The sequence below is a fragment of the Lemur catta genome, chromosome 1, assembly GCF_020740605.2.
Source record: "Lemur catta isolate mLemCat1 chromosome 1, mLemCat1.pri, whole genome shotgun sequence".
Classification (NCBI taxonomy): Eukaryota; Metazoa; Chordata; class Mammalia; order Primates; family Lemuridae; genus Lemur; species Lemur catta.
Window position 1 is genome coordinate 35,472,058 of NC_059128.1, and position 19,786 is coordinate 35,491,843.

The 19,786-nt window shown below is 42.4% G+C and overlaps 1 protein-coding gene across 1 annotated transcript in view; it reads right to left on the minus strand.

Annotated features, from left to right (window-relative positions):
- The window catches only part of SYT16 (synaptotagmin 16), a 96,271-nt gene that overhangs the window by 13,033 nt on the left and 63,452 nt on the right, over positions 1-19,786 (minus strand). Inside the window, exons 2-5 of the mRNA XM_045554856.1 lie at positions 16,809-17,021; positions 11,379-11,635; positions 5,525-5,965; positions 2,628-2,817 (exon numbers count right to left, since the gene is read on the minus strand). Of these exons, the coding sequence (XP_045410812.1) occupies positions 2,628-2,817; positions 5,525-5,965; positions 11,379-11,635; positions 16,809-17,021 (1,101 nt within the window). The remainder of the gene's footprint in view (positions 1-2,627; positions 2,818-5,524; positions 5,966-11,378; positions 11,636-16,808; positions 17,022-19,786) is intronic.

The following is a 19,786-nucleotide window of genomic DNA, read 5'->3' on the forward strand; positions in this document are numbered from 1 at the left end:
TGAAGCTGGGCTCGGGCCGCGCCGCCCGTCCGCCCTCCGCTCCGCCGGGAGAGCAGTGCACTTGGCACAGCCTCGCCACCACACCCCAGGCACAGCTCCATTCATCTCCTGGCTCACGTCCTCTCGCCTTCTCCCCCTCTTTCTTCCAGCTCTGCTCAGTTGCCTCACAAAACTCACGTTCCCTCATTCTCTTCCATATGGGAACTAAAAATGTCTCCCAAGCTTGCCTCATAACCGTCCAAGTAGCACAAGCGCCGTAACGAAGCGACACATAATAAAGAACCAATGCCGTCAACATCTAAAGCCCTTGAAAGTACCAAGGGGTCCCTTTCAGAAGCTCCACAAAGGAAACTTCTACTTTCTCATCCCCTCCTAATTAAACTGGCTTTTCCTCAAGTACCAGCATTCTACAGAGACAAAAAACTTTTGTCTTCACTGTTGGGTTTCTGTTTTAATTAATAGCATCGCAACAGCATTGTTTTCTATTACTTTGGTTGCAAAGGTACAGCATGCCAGTTACATTTTAAGCTAAATTGCAACATTTGCCTATGACAAATCACGTACTAAATGCCAAGCTGACTTAAACTTCTGGAATAAAATCAATTTCTAAATTAGGACTTGTTTCTTTCTTTTTTTTTTCTATTTGGTTTTAAATATTTGTTGTAAGAATTCCATCTTTGACATATTTTCTTTCATATAGAAATTTATGAAGATACAATAGCTCCATCCTCAATGTCACAGTATGTATTATCCCTACCTATAAGGCATTTATTATCATGCACCCTTTTTTCCAGCTGAGGAAACTGAGGTGCAGAACAGTTTAGTGACTCACAGCTAATAGGTGGCACAGTCTGAATTCATGCCTTGGTTTAAATACCTCCAGCTGGTATTTTCTCAACCACCATGCTGTACGTCTTCTCTGTATCACGTGGTACCACCCAATATACAAAGTAAAGCTTCTCAGCATGGACCTGAATAGGCCATGACTGAGTGATCCATACCCCATCATTCTCTGCATCTCCACCATGTTCATAAAAAACTGTTCAGACTTTACCAAATCTCAGAAGGACAGGAAGAGAGACTGGCAAAAGTTCTGAAGGAGAAGTAGTAAATCCAGATCTTTAGTAAATTCAGAGCTAATTTGGAGAATGAAGTGTGTATCTAGCAAAAGACTCGATCGGTGCAATTAATAATCAGCATCCATTATGCATTCTAAATACCTGTCACCTGGCTCTGAGTGTCAATACAGAATATGGCTTATGCACTTGGCCTATTCTGTTACCCAGAGTGCCCAGGCTTTCCTTACCACCTTGCTCTAATTATTCAATACAGGTTGACTAACAAGATGCCCCCATTCAAGAAAGCCTTCGTGGGCTGCATCAGAGGTAAGGGCAAAAAAGAGAGTGCCCAGATTCAATTGTAGGAGCTGACCTTTTTCTACTGGCTCCCTGACTCTTCACTTGATGCTGATATCTGAGGCAAAGTCCACTGATTCTTTCAGCCTGCCACGTATGTACTGATTTCATCCTTCGTTTAATCACACTTTGGTGCCCGAGGTGGGCAGCTCTCTTGTCACCCACTCTATTCCCTTCTAGTTTACCTTCCTGTACTTGAGGGACTAGAAATTCAACAAGAGTTTTCAGACTCTCTTGCAGCTAGCATTCCAGATACAAACTAGGTCCCCTTGAATAGATGTATCTGCATGAGGTCCAAAAGGCAGAAGTGAAGGAGATACCATCTTCCTGCCACTTTTCAAGTTCTACTGCTGACAAGTAAAATTATAAAAAGGTGAGCTAATTTTTTATCAGCATTATTCAAATGTTCAATCTCTAACTTTCTGGATGTTGAGAGACCATGGAGGGAGGTGGCAGCAGCAGCCTTTTGAGTCTGGCTTCCCGCACCCTAGACTGCAGCTCTGGAGGTACGTCTTGAAGCACTCTTTCCACTGTGGATCTCAAAAGTGGTAGCTCTCCTGGTGAGCCTCAGGAGGTGCATTGCCCCAGATCTGCCTCCTTCACTTCCTTCTCCATCGTCACCATAATCATGAACACTTCTTCTGTGCTCACTGTGTGGTAGGCACCATGCTAAATGCTTTACATAAATTACTTTATTTAAACTCCAAAACAACCTCCCCAGGAAGGTACTATTAGTATCTCTTTTTTTTTTTTTTTTTTTTCAGATGAGTTAGTAGAGGTTCCAAAAAGGGATAAATTGTACAGGATCAGAGCAAAGCTAGTAGGTAAGTAGCAGGTACAGCGGGAATCTGATCCCAGATCTGACTCACTACAAAGCCAGAGCTCTGCCTCTTTAAAGTTGAGGGTCTGGGATATATTAGCAGATTTTCATTGCTCATATACATTAGGTTGCTGAAAAGACATCAGTCTCTTCCTTTAAACAATATAGACACATAGGCCAGTCCATTTCATATCAAGATGCATCTAGATATTGAAGAAGTCTAATTAAATAGAAAGCCACTTAGAAATCCAGAGGTATCTCCTTGTGAAAGCTTGCCTAAGCCTTAACAAGATCATTTTTACAGTAAAAATTAAAGAATTAAGATGAAAGCAGACATGGCCTTCCACTTGCCTCTGGAAGGACCAGAGCCGGGGGAGCAGACACACACTTACCAGGCGCTCGGTTAACAGCGAGGTTTCGGAAATGGCTGCCTTTGATCATTTCCACAGATAATCGGCCCGTTGTGGCGTTGTAGGACAGCCCCACCAACAGCTCTGGCGCCCCTCCATGAGACAGTGACTGCGTGGATGAAGCACTATCACTGTGAGAAACTGCAGATGGGCTGAGCGGAGACCCTCCACTCTGGAGGGGAAAAACAACAAAGAATCCATTGGCCCACGCTGCATGACTCTCTTTCAGAGAAAGCCGATATTATGTTTGGTAAAACTGACCCAATCCCCACGACTGCCAAAGATGACTAAGGGCGCACTCCGTGTGAATTACAATGGCCCAGGGGGCACAGTCATGGGTGAGATCCCCTGTATTATTAACTGACATGTTTGTTCCAAGAGCTGTCTCCATTCACTATTTCCTGTCTAAAGACACAACGGACAAAGATGTTATTACTAGTATAAATCAAACCCTTTAAGATACATGGAGAGCTAATAATACTTTCAATATAAACCAAAATTCCCTCCTGTGTAATTTGTGCTTGAAGGTTTCTATGGAACCCATCCACTCCAGGCCTGCGTGTTGTTTCTGTTCTCTGCAGCTTCTTGATGAACGTAGCAAGACAGGAGGCATTCTGTCTTAACTGTAAAAGAAATGACCACTGACGTCTACCACCACATAGAACACTTGGCAGCTACTTCTGCTTAAGGCTGTTAGGTACAAGCCAGGTGCTAAACTTTGCCTTTTAAGGAAATGGATTACACTCAAAATGAGCACTTTACAACTGTTTGGTAAGGAAGCCAACACCTGGGTTGTGGATCTCAGTGACCTAGCGAGCTCAGGAGAGAGCCTAAGCTTTTTGTCATGTTTATTCATGTGCACTCTCCTCCTGATCACCCACCTTTATGCACCAGACATGTCAGGAGGAGGAGAACAAAGCAGAGCCGGATGCCGATTCTCACTCAAGGAATGGGAGCCGGGATCAGGCCTGCCCCTGAAACACCACCCCTCCACCAGAAGCAAGTGCACTGAACTTGGCTTAAACCCTTCTTCTCAACATCTGAAATCATTTCCAGGCTTTCCTGGAACACAATGTGTAAACTACAGGGCTAGGTGGTTGTGATAAGGGTTTTATAGCCCCTACAGTTAGAAGATAAGAATCCAACAATGAAATATTTTTGCTCACCTTTGGGTAAGGATCACACCCACCCCTGTGCTTCTACAGAAGCTTCTGCTATGGCCCCTCTCACTCTCAAATTCTGGATGCATATAAATCTCAGCCCCTAGTGCATGGATAATGATGCTCAACAAATAACTAGTAACTGAAAACATTTTCTCCTTCAAAGTTCATTCACACAAGCTCATTTTCCCCATTCAACTCTGCCCCCAGCACACAGCACAGGCCTGGCACAGAGAAATATGGGTGTGATCGTGCCTGTTCTGTGCCTTACAGGCCAGGATCTCTTCTGACCTCTGTGGATTCTGTTTTCCATGATTTCAGATACACTTTACCCAGAGCTTAGGAAAAGAGAGGGCTTTGGGAAAAACAGATGAGACATGATCTGGCTTATGTTTAAAAAGACTCATTCCAGCCCCCTGGGTCAGGAGGAGTCTATAGTGGGCAAAGGCAGAAGCAGAGAGACCATCACCAGGAGGCTGCTCAATAGCCCAGCAGAGACCCCAGGCCTGGCTATATCTGAAGATAGAGCCAACAGGATTTCAGGTGGGTAAAAGAAAAGTCACAAATCATGGCTAAGATTTTTGACCTTAGCAACTGGAAGGATGAAATTGCTTTTAGGCAAGATGGGGAAGACTGTGGGTGCAATAGATCTGGGGAGGCAAAAATCAGGATTTTAAGTCTGGCGATGTTAATTCTGAGGTATCATAAGACAGTCGAGTGGACAGAGCTCCCACCACTATACTCCGGCCTTTCCGGTGCCTTAGCTCTTCCTCACACAGGACCAGCTCCTCCCCCCTCCCTACCCCGATGCCTGCAGGTACCATTCCCTTGCCTGGGATCCTTGCTCCTTCAATACCTTGAGTTCTGTGTTTTATCACCAGCTCAAGAAACCTCCTCTGACCCCTGTAAACAAACAGCAGCCTCTGTCACTCTCTACCTTGCCCACCTTGGTTGGTCTATCCTTGCCCTCCTCCACTGGACTACAAGTCCTGCAAGGGCAGAGGCATCACCTGTTTAGTTCTTTCCTGCATCCGCTTTGCCTCAGTACTTGATAGTAAACATCTTTGAATTAATGGCTGGTTGGCCCAACAGTTCAACATGGCTACCTAATCTTTTTACGTGTTTTCTTTAAAAGGAGATCTTCACACTAGGTGACACACAAGCCATAGCAATAGTGCACTGCCCGTCCTGTAGACATACAAGCTATGGTGTCTCTCCTTGAAACTCTGGGCAAGCAGGGAGATGCAGGCACATTAAAGTAGTACAGTGATACAAATGGGAGGTCTCAGAAGTGGCTGGAGTTCAGGGCTGCTGTCACAGCCTGCCCCAGCATACTTGTGAAGGGCCTTGCCTAGAAAGTCCCATCTCCGAGATTCCTCATAATGCATATTGGAGGTGAGAGGAGTAGAACCACTTATCCATGAACCAGAAGGTCAAGCCGCCTTCCCTGGTTTTCCCACGCCCTCTATCACACCACTGCTGTCATTTCCTAAAATGGACAGGGAATTTATCCACCAGGTTATCGGGAAGACAGGCATGAAAGGCCCATTGTACCGTGAAGCAATGTGTGCAAATTGTGGCTTATAAGGATGAGAAGAGCCAAAGGGAAAATTAAATTAAAGTCTCTGAATTCACAGGCTAAATGTACTAAATCAAGGGCTGCCAATGCCAGGTCTTCGAACACACCATGTCATTGGCAGCACCATTTAACATACTCACACTTATATTACTCCTTGGCTCCAGAACCAGAGTTACTTTCATTTCCCCTTCCGCGTGCAGGTGGCTGAGATAGAATAGTTTCTCTCCCATCATTCTCTCTCGGGTCATTTTCCGGGCAGCATACAGGCGGAAGCGGACAGCACAGGCAGCCACGTCTCTGGGCTCCAGCTTGGTGAAAGTGACCTTCTCCTTGAAGATGGGGTTCGGCCCTCTCTGTATGCTCGTCCTGCCCCTCTGCTTCTTACTGGGCAGCAGCACCATGTGAACTTGCCAGGAGTTGACGCCGCTTCGGTCCTTATCTGGAAGGCCCTGTGCTCTCACAGTCGTTACTGTGAGCTTCTGGCTCGCAGCTCTATATTCAAAGATGACATCTAGGTCACCACACTTTGAGATGGGCTCCGAAATCCCAGATGGCACCTGCAAACTGGTCCCGTCCTGTTCCTGTTGCAGGCAGAGGAAAAGATTAGGAATGGAAATGATCATGCCCAGTTACATTTTGGTGAGTGGGTGCCCCTCTGAGCTCTTCCCAAATTTCATGCCTTCTGATCACCAGTGCATAGCCCTGGCCATTAGGCGGATCTCTTTACGGGTTTCTCTCTCCATTAGACTGTGATTCTTTGATGGCACAGTGCCTAGCATATGGTGAGCCTCCATGAATGTTTCTGGAACGAATAAATAAAACTTTCATATCTTGAAAAGTGTTTTCATATATATTGCTTCTCAAAAATCACAACTGCCCAGGATCATTGAAACCTGAGATGCTAAGTCTAAAATTAAGTCAACCATGCAATTGCCAATAGGTGATGTTTTCTTAAGTCCCCAGTAGAAATGGTTGAGCCTGGGCCTGTTATCTACTGGTAAGAACTTCCCACAGACAAGAATCCTAATGAGCATTTGGGGAAGGTGATCCTTCAGTAAATTTTCAGTCTATGTGGGAGAAAAGGTTTAGGCCTGAGCTTCTCAACCTTTAATGTGGACCTGACTCACCTGAGGATTCTGATTCACTGGGTCTGGGCTGGAGTCTGAGGTTTTGCATTTCTAAGAAGCTCACAAGGGAAGTTGGTGCTGCTGGTCTCAGATCACACTTTGAGTAGCAAAGGCTTAGGTGGGCATCTATAACAACCATTTAGTAAACAGCAATACCAGACCTGGAGCAAGGACACCTGGATGGAAGTTATAACACTACCATTGATGAGCTTTTTGGCCCTGGCCAAATAGCCCAGCCTCTCTGTACTCTAGCTGAAAAATGCACATTAATATGTCTGCTTGATAGAGTGGTGTTGTGGCATTTTAATAGATGTGAAAATACTGGCTCGAATCAGACTTCGTAAATATCTATTCCCGCCACTGGACGGGTGCTAGCCATTCTCCAACACAGCTCTCTCCTTACGGACTCTCACCCTTGCACAGCAACTCACTTGTAGCCACTCAGATCCGATGACCTCACTGGGAAAACTGAGCTGAACTGCATTTACTGTAATGAACTACCCCATCAACAAATTGTAAATAATGTCAACATAATTCTCTTTTTCCTCTGAAGGCATGACCTTTACCTGTAACTAAACTTTGATTCTTATTGCCAATCAGTTCTTATTTGCACAACTGAACACCAGACTTCACTAATTTAGAGATCTCTTGATTTTAAAAACTATAATAAGACACCTCAAAATGTGCATTCATCAATGAAATTTTCCTTCAGAGTTCAGACAAAAAAAAGTACATGGTTCTCTGGAATCAAACATCCTTAGGAAGCCCAGGCCTACCACGTACTAGCTCTATGACATTGGGCAAGTTATCTAATCCTTTCCACATTCTTTTCTCCTCAATAGTAAAATGGGGACGATACCTACGGTGCAGGGTTGTTGTGAAAAGTAAGGACTTGACATACAGTAGATATCTAATAAACACCCTTGTCTTTTAAGATTCAAATTAGCCTACCAAGAAAATTTAGATTTCTTGTAAAATAAGGGAAGCTTCTCATATTCTTTCTTCTGAGCATGAAATCATGTGTGATTTCTATTCAGAGGTACTTAGTTTCAAGTGATAAAAGTAGTTGCTATAGAGACTTCTGAATACAACTGACTAGTGTGTAGATAATATTAGAAGCAAGTCTCCAAGGAGTCAGGCCAACTCAAAAATCAAGTCAGAGCCTTCTCTCAAACTCCCTTGTCTCTTCTTAAAACTCCCATCTATTTTAGTTTACTCTCAACCGTCTCTATATTGCTTTTCTGACCATAAGTAATAACATCTAACATCTCCTAAGCCATTCTTTATGCCAGATACTATACCCAATCCTTTATAGACTATAAAATTCAGCTCTCATACACTTCAGACCTTCTTGGCCTCACTTTGTGTTCCATCTTCCCCTACAGGCACCGCCTGTCTGAGCTCTAAGTGGCTTCAGCTTGGCACAACTCAATAAAGTCTTGCTTTCTACTCATACAATATAATTCTCAGCTCTTACCATGGGACTCTCTGTGGATGCCAAGGCTTAGAAAGCTGCATAACTCTGCTTGATACCCATGTATATAAATTCCAGAGTGTGCAGGGATTAACATCCTATGTAGTAAACTTTTCTCCCCTTGGAAAAATGTCCTGAGATCAGTTTATACAGCTCCTTGGAGCGTGGTCCCACCAGATCCAGCAATTAGTCATACTGAGGTGGCCAACTCAATTGCACATTCCCATACCGGACTTCCCTTCTTCCCTGCCTTGCTCTCCTTGTCTTTCACTCTTGTTCCCCGGAATTGTGCTCCCTAACAAAGTAAAGAACAAAAGCCTTTGCCTTAGGCTCTGATTTTGGGGGGAACCTAATTAATAAACATTATCTTTTTAAATATTTATATCAACCTAAGTAGGTAGGTATTTTAATATCCTCACTTTATGGAGGACAAAACTAAAGCTTAAAAAGGCTAAATAACTAATACTCCCCCTCCCCCTATGCCAAGATCATATGCCCAGACAAGATTACTCAGGGTTCATACCCTGGCAGTCTGAGTCCAGAGCTTGCTTTAACCAGTACGCAACACACAAAATCCCAAATCTTATTTTGAACCATAAGGTCTGCCTTCCTCTCCCCCAAACCTTTCACCACAGCTATTTACATGTATATTGAGTGTGTGAGATGAAGAGGGAAGAAGACTGGGAGGGGGGGAGCAGGGGCTGAAAGCACGTAATATTGTGAATTTCACATCTTTTTAGGCCTCTGCTCTTAATATTAGTTAACAGTCCCTAATTTTGTCATCAACTTTAATTCCAAGGTAAAACTATCCAAATGAGGCACTCTCCACCTAGCTATCAGGCTACCTATTCAGATAAATGCTCATCGTACCTGCAGGTTTTGGGGGGAGTCCCGGGTAGGGCTCTTAACTTTCCTAAGTACTCTAAGGCTCAGCTCCAGGCAACAGCCAGGCTCTGCATGGGCCAAACCAAGCTGTGGCTCACGAAAACTGGGCCTTGCAGCCCCTTTCTGGGTTGATTTGAGAAAAAGATTTGCAAAGGTTGGTATTTTCACAGCAATTAATTATTTCAACACACTTCACCTATCACCAGGCAACTGAAGGGCTCCTCATGTGGGTACTGTTAATACCACTAATCCATCTGACCTTCCTGCAAGGTAGAAATCTCTTCATTCTTATCCCCATTTGGCAGATTTTAATTAACTTCTCAAGGCCAACCAATTAATCAGGGGAAAGCAGAGATGAAAAGTAGGACACCTGTCTCCCTGTGTGCTCAAAATCGCCAGCCACCCTCCTGTTGTCTTCCCTGCCCAGCCCTGGGTCTGCAGGAAAAAGTCAATGGCTTCTGCCAGCAGAGAACAGAGCTCGAAAATCCATCAGCCTAACAGGTAGCCACACTGCATGACCAGTATCCTTCTGAGGCAAAACAAATGATGCCTTGAGTTCTAATATCCTGGGTTTTTCTCTAAGATGGGAACACTTGTGTCAAATTGTCAAAATCCATGTAGGTTTAAAGATTTTCTGTCAAATTGAAAGCCTTTCTGTTTTAGTAAGATAGTGTTGATGTCATCTGTGTGGCCCAGAGTAAACAGACCCACAGTATGTTCCCGAGGCCAGACACATGGGGGAAGACAGAGTTCTTAATACCACTAAGAGGCAAATAAATCAATTCTGAAAAGGCAAGCTAAGCCTGCAAAGCAGGCAGTTACGGGAACCGCCTCTGGGTTGGATTTGAAGCTCTACCGTAGGAGCACCAAATTACAGTTTTTGTCTCAAAATAGATAGGAGGTTGAATGGAGCATACAGAGATGTCTGGGTATTTTTGGAGTCTCAGAACATTTAGTCCCCTCTCAACACCAAGTCTCCCACTACAGCTCCAGCAGGCAGGGAAATGGCAGATTACCTGCAGAAGGCAATTCCAGGCCAAATGGCAGTTATCAAGAGACAGAGTATCAATAGGCAGGTGAATAGCTCTGTTTTGTTTTTGTGGTGAGAGAGCAAAAGTATTTTTAAATGTTATTGTGTGGGCTTTGATATGACTCAGTAGTAAACTCAAGCAGACTTTTTTTTTTTTTTTTTTTTTTACAAAACTTATAAAGTTAATTGCTTTGGATGCCGCTACATGAAAGGCTGCTTTTAACAAACCACAAACCACATATCTGAGTTACCATTTCTCGTCCTCAGCAGAAACACCAACACCACACGGGCACGGATGCGCATGCCTACACCTTTGTATACACTCCCCACACGCTCCAATGTGTTAGCTGTAAGGCTTTGGAGCGTAATTTTCTGTGATTTTTTTTTTGTCCTGAGTATTTAGTGTGCGTGACAGTCCAAGTCCTAATAAGAGATTCACCCCGTTTATTTTCTTAGACTAATGCTAATAAAACCCATTCACCCTTCTCCTCCTCCTTCCATCCCCACAAATTATATTAAATTTTCATATACTTATATGACTTATTCCATCAAAATTAATTTCAAATTAGGTATTAAACACTACTGTTTAAACCTTTCAACGTCATAAATCATAATAGGAGGGATCTACCTATAGATGAAGAACAACTATAAATGCCTATAAGATAAAGCAATGCTGGCAAAATCCTTATCATAATACCTGGCATAAAGTAACTGCTCAATTAATGGTAGCTACTACCAGCATCACTTCCAGTCATATCTCTGCATCGTTAGGCTTACTCTGGACTAAGCATTAATTGCAGAAGAAATTTAAAAGAAGCATCTTTTGTCAGAGATTTATTCCACAAACCAACGCCAATGGCCAGAGGGTCACTGCAGATTAATCCTGTCTCCTAGATTTTTTATTAAATTCAAAGCTAACAAATATACTCACACTGCAAGATCCTCATCATAACATCTTGTATAATTTCCTTTGGAGGGCTACTTCATTTTAGTTCAATTTTCAAATAATTTTCGTATTCAAATAATCACAACTCAAGGTTTAGGGTAAATAAAAATAGCCTCCATTTAATTGAAACCACGAAGGAAAGAAACCAGTCTCTCTAAAGAACTAAAATTTCTATTATTTAAAATTAAGCCTGTATAAAGCCTTTATAGAAAAGAAAAGCCTGACTGTCCCTGGGTCTATTCTGCCACCATTCTTGTTCTACTTTCTTTTTTTCCATTCTTCTTCTTTTTTTTTCTATTTTAAAAGACATTTATTTATGATTCTTTTATTGACACACATAGGGGCTTTAGTCATCTGAACAAAAATTTGTTTCAAATAAATGTTTTTTTAGGTTTTTGTTTTTTAAGGAAAAGTTTTTCGGGGGAGGGGAAGAAAAACAGAGAGGAAGGAGCGGGAGAAGGAAGAATGGAGCGAGCGAGCCTGTGAATGCACACCACTAAAACAGGGAGAGAATGAAAAGCAAATAACTTGCCTCTGGACTCCACATGGAGGAACTGTCTGTGGCGTAGGAATCTTCAAATCCCCGGTTATTAAAAGCTGTCTCCATCTCCAAGCTGCCCTCTGTGGACTGGCGACTGAGGCTTCGGGCCTCACTGGACTCTTGGTGAGATGCGCCATGGTGCCTGGTACCCACTCTCTCGCATGGGGACGGTGCATGAGCATGGACGGGGTCATCTTCACAGTGAGACAGATTCTCAGAATAACTTTCTGGGCTGGCTCCATCCAAATCTAAATTTGCAATAAGGAAACTGTTTCAAATGCATTGTTTTTAAACACCTTTTTTTGGTAGAGAAATTGAGCAATGGCTATCACAACAATCAAGACCACAAAAACAAAACCTATGTCAATAACACCTGCAGAAACATAATTCCACCCATACAGTGGAAAATCTGGTCCATATAATCAAGAAGGCCACTAAAATTCATTATCTGAGGTGCGAGAAAGTCTAATACTTTCTCATGAGTATAAATAATGTATATTTATGTCATAAGGATAACCACAAGAGAATTTTGTTGGAGCTAATGACCTCAAGACTTCAGGAATAGATCTAGAAAGCAAAAGGAGTCATCTAATATGGAAACTGTATGGTCTCCTAACTCTACCATTCTTCCTTCTCTCTTCCACACTCACTATATTACTTTCTGCTCAGAAGGCTTCAGTGGTCCTTCCAAGTAAAAAGTTTTCTACTTGATTCATGGTAAGAACACTGGACTTGGAGTCAGATAATCTGCATTTAAATCCTGTCTCTACCTTAAGAACTTGAACAATATTCAGACTCCCTGAATCTTTGTTTCCTTACCTAAAAGATAATAAAAGCCATCAGAGGGTCATTGTGGACCCATGAAATAATATCCACCCAGCAGATAGCAGGCCTTCCATAAATAATAGCCTTGCTTACCTGCCTGGCCTGCACTAGCCTCATCCAACCCATCAAACTCCATTTCCCACTGCTTCCCAAGTCACCATCAGGCTCATGAAAATGCCAACTGTGTATTCCAGTTCACAGTGCCCCTCACACCCTCCCTCCTGTCCTTTCCTTCCAGTCCATACAAAGCCCCAACAACTCCTGAACCTTCCCTGACTCCTTCAGACTCAATGCTTTCTCTCTTGGTATCCCCAACCCCCATGTACCCCTTTCCTCTCCTTGCATGTCAAGATAGCCCTCATATGGTAAGGAAAACTGGCAGATCTTCCTGAGCAATAGCCTTCACCACGATTTGACCCCCACACCCAAAGAGCAGCTAAGGATCTCTCATCTCTTGGGCCTCCTGTCTCCTCCAGCAGCTCCTGTCCCAGGATGACAGAAAATGAAAGATTTAGATAGGACGAGTGAGTGGGATGACAAGGCGTATGTCATAAATTCAGCTCTTACCTACACACTACATGGCAGCAAGTGTTTCCCTGTTAGCCTTATAACCTCAGCTAGAACATAGGCTTCTTGAAGGCACTCAGCCACATACATCTACCGCATAGTCTTTACCTCCCAGTGGGTTCTCACTAAACCTTCAAATAACTTTAAAGTCTAGGCAGGTAACAAACATTGGAAGCAGTCAGATGTGCAGCGATAGGAGTGGAGGTGGTGACAGTGATTTATCAGAGAGTACATAACCCATCTATAGTGAGCATCCAAACTTAAAAAAATGTATTATCACCCTATGCAGACCATACAAAAAACCTCTGTAGGCAGATGTGGTCCATGGGGCACAACTTCAGACTCCTGGTTTTGGATCTGCAAGACTACAGCAGGCCATTGAGAAGTTCCCCTATCTGCCTTGTTATCCTTAATAATTCAGTTCAGGTCCCTTGGACACTTTCACTGGACACCACAAAATTTTTGCATTCACACTTTCAGTTATTTGGCAAACACACTAAAAATAGGACACACAAAATGACAGAACAAGGAAAAAAATCCACATGCAAAAACCTACAACATAAAGCAGAATTTTCTTCCAAGTTTCTAATTAGCACACCCAATCTTTACATACACGAACAGTAAAATGTCCTATTAAACAGTGGGTCATCCATCAATGTGGGTAGCATCCAGCAGGATTTCACCACAAAACCTAACTTTGCCGAGAAATTATCCCCATAAAATCGTCTCATGACTTTAACTCCTACAGTGATAATACCTAGATCAGTAATAAGAGAATTTCCAAAAGCTACATTAAGCCTTGAAAAGCTATTCATAACTGAAAAACATAAGAACTACATTAATGTAACAAACCATTTTCCATGACAGACAAGCACGGAACGAATTTGGAAAGCAAATCTGGGGTGCATGTTGCAAGGAGAAGAAAAGTGAAAGGTGATTCACCTTCACATTAAACAGTCTTCTTATGCCTTTGAATTACAGAAAATCATGTCACCTTAAACACATGCACAGAAGTAACTGCCTGTTGTCAGCGAAACATATCCTGGCTTCTTAGAAATAATAGGCCATAATTATTTCACATCAACCAAATTTATTTTAACAGGGAAATTGTTCAACTTGTGTAGTCCATATCCCACTATGACAGAGTAAAACCCTATAATCAGCCAGGTGCAGTGGCTCACACCTATAATCCTAGCACTCTGGGAGGCTGAGACGGGAGGATTGCTTGAGGCCAGGAGTTCAAGACCATCCTGAGCAACAGTGAGACCTCGTCTCTGCAAAAAATAAAAAAAAAATAGCTGGACTTAGTGGTGCAAGCCTATAGTTCCAGCAACTTGGGAGGCTGAGGCAGAAGAATTGCTCGAGCCCATGAGTTTGAGGTTGCAGTGAGCTGCGATGACACCACTGCACTCACTCTAGCTGGAGTGACAGAGCAAGACTCTGTCTCAAAAAAAAAAAAAAAAAACAACTATTATCTAATTGCTTTCTTCCAGGCTTTGGACCACTTCTTGCAAGGAAAAATATTCAATTCTCAACAAGCTGTGGAAAACGCCTTTCGAGATTTCATTGCCCCTCGCTTTCTAGGCTTCTTTGCTGCTGGCATAAACAAGCTACTGGTAAGATGGCAAAACTGTGTGGATAGTTTAGGCGCATACTTTGATTAATTGTACTGCTTGTTGTTTGAGATATAAACTACACTTTTGATTTGAAATCGGACATTTCATATTTAATGACCTATTATTATGTAGTGTATCTTTCATGCCTAAAGACCTCACCCTCAGCCTCTGACCCAGACCACTTAGATCAAACTCTCATTGATGTTATCAGGAACATAGTGATAATTAATGTCCAATAACACTAAATCAGATACACAGGACAAAAGAGAACTTGCTTGGATTGTGGCTCTAATAACCTCACCATTGAATCTAGAATGAAGAATCTCACTTAAAATGAAACATGAGATAACCAACCAGTAGCTCATTCATGTTTCAGATTTTAATTGGATTTGGACCTCTAATTTCACTAACACTTCTGAATGCATTTTTAAAGTGGAAGAATTGTCTACAATTAAATCTGATCTTAGAAAACTATGTTTATAGTAAAACAAAATAGCTACATAAAGAAAGAACAGGCCAAAAAAATCCTCTCTGGGGTGAATGTTTAATATTTTCATCATTCTTTATCACTGAAGTAAGTCCACTGATGTAAAGATGAACAAAAATAATGACAGAAAAACATCAAGCAATAAAAACTACATTAACGTTTGCCATGACATTTAATAACCTAAAATTTGCCATGTAGCTATTTTTATGAAAATCCTGCTGATTTTCTTCAAAATCTACAGGTAATTCATTCAATATGGCAGACTTTTTCCTTTCTCAGATGGAGAAAAATTTACCTTTTCTATCACCATCTCTGAAAAATTCAGAATTACCAGTTAGGACAAGAGATAAGTTACTGTTCATTCCAGGAAGGGGAAGGGTGAGAATGGTTGTCAGAACATCAGCCAATTGTATAAATCAGAAACCAGACACTTGGACTTCTGGGAAATGGAGCCATTAGCTTTAGGATTAAACAAGCTATTCTCAGGGAATCAACTGCTAATAACTTTCATTAGCTAACATTTACCCTGTCGGTGGAGAGAAAACAATGCTGTGATGTAACACCAGAGAAAGAAAAGCCAAGAGAGGGAGTGAGGAAATGACAGAGGGCCAGCAGCCACTGATGTTGTGGTTTGGTTACATAAGGCCTTTATTTATTAGCTTACCGTGGGATAAAAAGAACAGCAATAAAATATGTTATGTGGCCTATGTCAGTAAGTCAAACTATGTGATGGATAGCAAGTTAGTACCGCCGAAAATTAGGCTTCTCTTTGTCAATGTCACCTTTTCCTTTGTTCTTTTTCTCCTTGTCCTGTCCTCACCCTCAAATCAAAATTTCTTCTCTTTTATCTCTTCTCAATGTCTGCACTTTTGCTTTGTCTAGTGTTGAAAACATGGACTATCTACCAACTCTGTCCCCACGGGTTTGACTGACCACATACCCAAAAGGAAAGCAGGAAAAGATTAGAGAATTCAAGTTACTGAGATCAGGTCATGAAGGCAGACATTGCAACATTTTCTCTAGCTTTGTACCAAATATACTTCACAGACCCTTCCCTGTTCCAATGTCTGTGTCTATTCAGGGTTCTGGGCATAAAGGAGTCAGGGAGATGCCTTGCCCTTTGCACTCAGAAATATTGTACATCTATTTACATCCTCTCTCCAGGTTGTTTTGTGCTAGTGTTGGAAAGAGAGGAGGATCCTTAACAAGGCCCAGCCACCGTCACACGCTGGGCCTCCGCGACCTTGGAGGAGCCCCTCTCCCCTTTGTGAAAAGTAAACTTATGGTGATGATACTAGAAGATGACATAAGACTTGATGCTTATGTAATTCTCATGCAGGTGGGTATGTCAGAAACTGCAGGGACTGAGAGGAAGGATGCGGGGGCGTGTGTTATTTGAAAAAGGTTACTCATTATTATTGTACTACATATTTTTATTTGGAAGGTAAAAAGTACCTATTGCTTTAATAATATAAAGTAAGTAGAAGAAATGCTTCAAAATATCTTCTGAGTTATACAGGTATATGGAAAATTAACTCTGTAGGATTCCAAATGGAAGAAAGGGCACAAAATCTCAGTGTCAGTGGACAGGCATGTGAAATTTTTGAGTTTATCAAAAGGGAACAAGATTTTACAAAGCTCGATAAATCCTGTTCTAGTCTTTAGTGTTCAAATGTTCAGAGCAATGACATACAAGGAAGGCAGGGGCCCCACAGACCAGGGTCAGGAATTGCCCGCTTTCGATCCATTCCCTCTCCCAACCTCCTGCACGACAGCCCCCCTGGGGGTGTTAAGGCAGCCCCTGTGCCCCATCCCAGCTGCTGCCTGGGATGAGAAGAGTCTCATTCTTTCCTCTCTGGACTCACAGATCCAGAGTGCAGGGGTCCAGTGCCTCTAGACAAAGAAAGGGTGTTGGGCAAAGAATACCTTCACAGGCAGATACTTCCGTGCTATCTTCTTCACAGGTAGACAGCAAACGGCTGAATTTCAGTTTCTGCTCCAATCCGGTCTGCTTTCCTTGCTCAGATGCTCCTGCACGGAAACTCTGGGACCGGGACACGGAAATCTCAAATTGTTTGATCACCTCCTCATCGCTGTCAGAAGACGTGGATAGCTCTTCATCATCCCCAAAGCTGTTAACTGGGAGCAAACAAGAGCCATGAGTCTCCCGTGTGGCCCATGTGCTCCAACACAGAGATAGACAATCCGGGAGAACAGAAGAGAAGAACATGGACAATTAGTTTGGATCAAAGCACACTCAAACTGGATGGAAAAAATTTAAAGCACTTTTGAAACACAAATGCGAGTCCGAAGGGATGAAACAGGAAAAGAAAGCTCACGAAGGTAATTAGAAATACAGTATATGGCTAGAACCCAGGAGAAATCACTGGAACACCGATAGTCAACATAATGAGCCCTCGTGTCGAGCCAGGCAGCCCAGCTGATCTGTTACGCTGCTCAAATGTGCTCACAACTGGGACCACAACGTGTATCAGCACAGCTGCCTTATGTGCAGTGCTAGGCAATGACGATGGGATACATGCTCCTCCTCACACCTCATTTATTAAAACACATAGAGCCAAGCCCCACTTTAGAGAAAAGAAATTTGCCACTAAGATTTTCCAGAAACTTTCTGGGTTTGAAAAGAGACTCTTTCTGTGTGCTTTAACTAGTTTATACTAGAAATTTTCTGAGTCTTTCTCAGCATCCACAACACAACCCAAACACCCTTGGAATTATTGGTGTATCTTTGAGGTTTACAGCATGATGTCATAGGATCCACAGAAAGAGTAAAACAGCTACTACAGAGAAATAAATTAACATATATATCATCTCACATAGTCACTTTTCTTGTGTGACAAGAGCAACTGAAATCTATTTACTCAACAAAAGTCCCTAATAGAATACAACATTAACTGTAGCCCTCAGATTAGACATCTAGGCCTGTTTATCCTACATATCCACTACTTTGTATTCTTTGACATACATTTCCCTATTTCTGCCTCCTGCTCAAACCTGACACTTTTTGTTTCTGTATGTTTGATTTTTTCTTTTTTTTTTAGATTCCACATATAAGTTAAGATCATACACTATGTTTCTTCTGTGTCTGGCTTATTTCACTAAGCATGATGTACTCCAGGTCCATCCATGTTGGGGCAAATGGCAGGATCTGCTACTTTTCTAAGGCCGAATGATATTCCATTGTATATTTATATACCACATTTCTTTATCCATTGGCCCATTGACAGACACTTAGGTTGTTTCCATATCTTGGCTATTGTGACTAAAGCTTCCATGACCATGGGAGTGCAGATATCTTTATGAGGTGGTGATTTCATCTCCTTTAGAAGAAGGACTGCTGGGTCCTATGTTAGTTCTAGTGTTACTTTCCTTAGGAACCTCCACAGTGTTTTCCATAATGGCTGCACCAATCTACATTCCTGCCAACAGTGTTCTAGGGGTTCCTTTTCTCTACACTCTTGCTAACATGTGTTATCTTTGTCTTTTTGATAATTGCCATCATAATGGAACACCCTTTGAATTATTCAGATATTTTCCCCAAGGCCTCCACACACCAGCACACTGGCCCTCTTTCGGTTTCTCCAACATGCTGGGATTGTTCCTGCATTTGACCTCTTTGTCTTCCTTGTTCCTCCTGCCTCCCCCGATGTCTTCATGGCTGGTTCCTTCATATCACTCAGGTCTGTTTGACTGTTACCTCATCCTAAAGGCTTCCCTGATCACCCTCCCCTAAGTAGCTTTCTTCATAGCACCAATCTTCATTTCTGTATTCTCTCCTGTGACTTCCATGAAAATAAAGATATTTTCATATTTTTATTAACTGACAGTCTCCCTGTTATGTGAAACAATGCCTATTGCATAGTAGGTGCTTAATGAATTCTTTTAAAATGTTGAATGAATTGGTGAAAACCCAGTGTTCTCTCAAGCCTGTCTCTCTCTCTCTTTCTCTCTCTCTCTCTCTCTCACACACACACACACACACACACACACACACACACACACACACACGCACACAATGTTCCCTGTGTTTGGAATACTCTTCTCTAGCCCCTATAAACTAGGAAGAACCTAACTCATCATTGAGGTCTCAGCCTAGACATCACTTCTTCCATGAAGTCCTTCCTTGATCCTTTAAATCAGGATAAGGGCTCCTTCCATGTGCTGTAAAATAGTTCTCTTTTCTCCCTTGTCTGTGCTCCAGCCCACATTGTGGTGGCATTTATCTACCTAATTGCCAATCGTCCCACCCAACCTGCACACACCACGAGGGTAAGGGGTACCTCAGACTGCCCACCATTGGGCCCTGCCTCTGTGCCAGACACACAGCAGACTACTCTGTAAATATTTGCTGAATGTGAATTGGAAACTATAAATAATGAGGAATAATTTTTAAATCACTTCCTCCATCTGTCCAAAAGTCACACAGTGATTCCAGAGAAGAATATGGTTGCTCGTTCACAGATGGGTCCTGAAGATCACTTCTGAATCAGAAGCTAAGAAGAAGTAAAAAGCCATATTTCAAGTGAGAGAAAATATTTCTAAACACCAGCCTGGTCAAAAAACATTTATTCTCAGGCTTAGTTAAGAGCTAGCTTCCTGCAGTTCTTTGGAAGACTGGTAATAATAACACATACTTACTGAGCACGCTATCTGTCAGGCACTGTCCTAGGTGCCTTCTACCCAAAACTGCTATGGTATTTCCATTTTCCAAGTAAGAAAATTGAGGCAGAGAGAAGTATACAACTGGCTGAAGATCATTTTGCTAATAAGGGGTAGAACCAAGATTTAAATCAAAGCAGCCTATCTCTGGAGCCCAAGTTTCTAATCACGATGTCGGAGAACCAGAGAGGGGTGGTGGAAAGAACTTGTACTCTGTATATTCA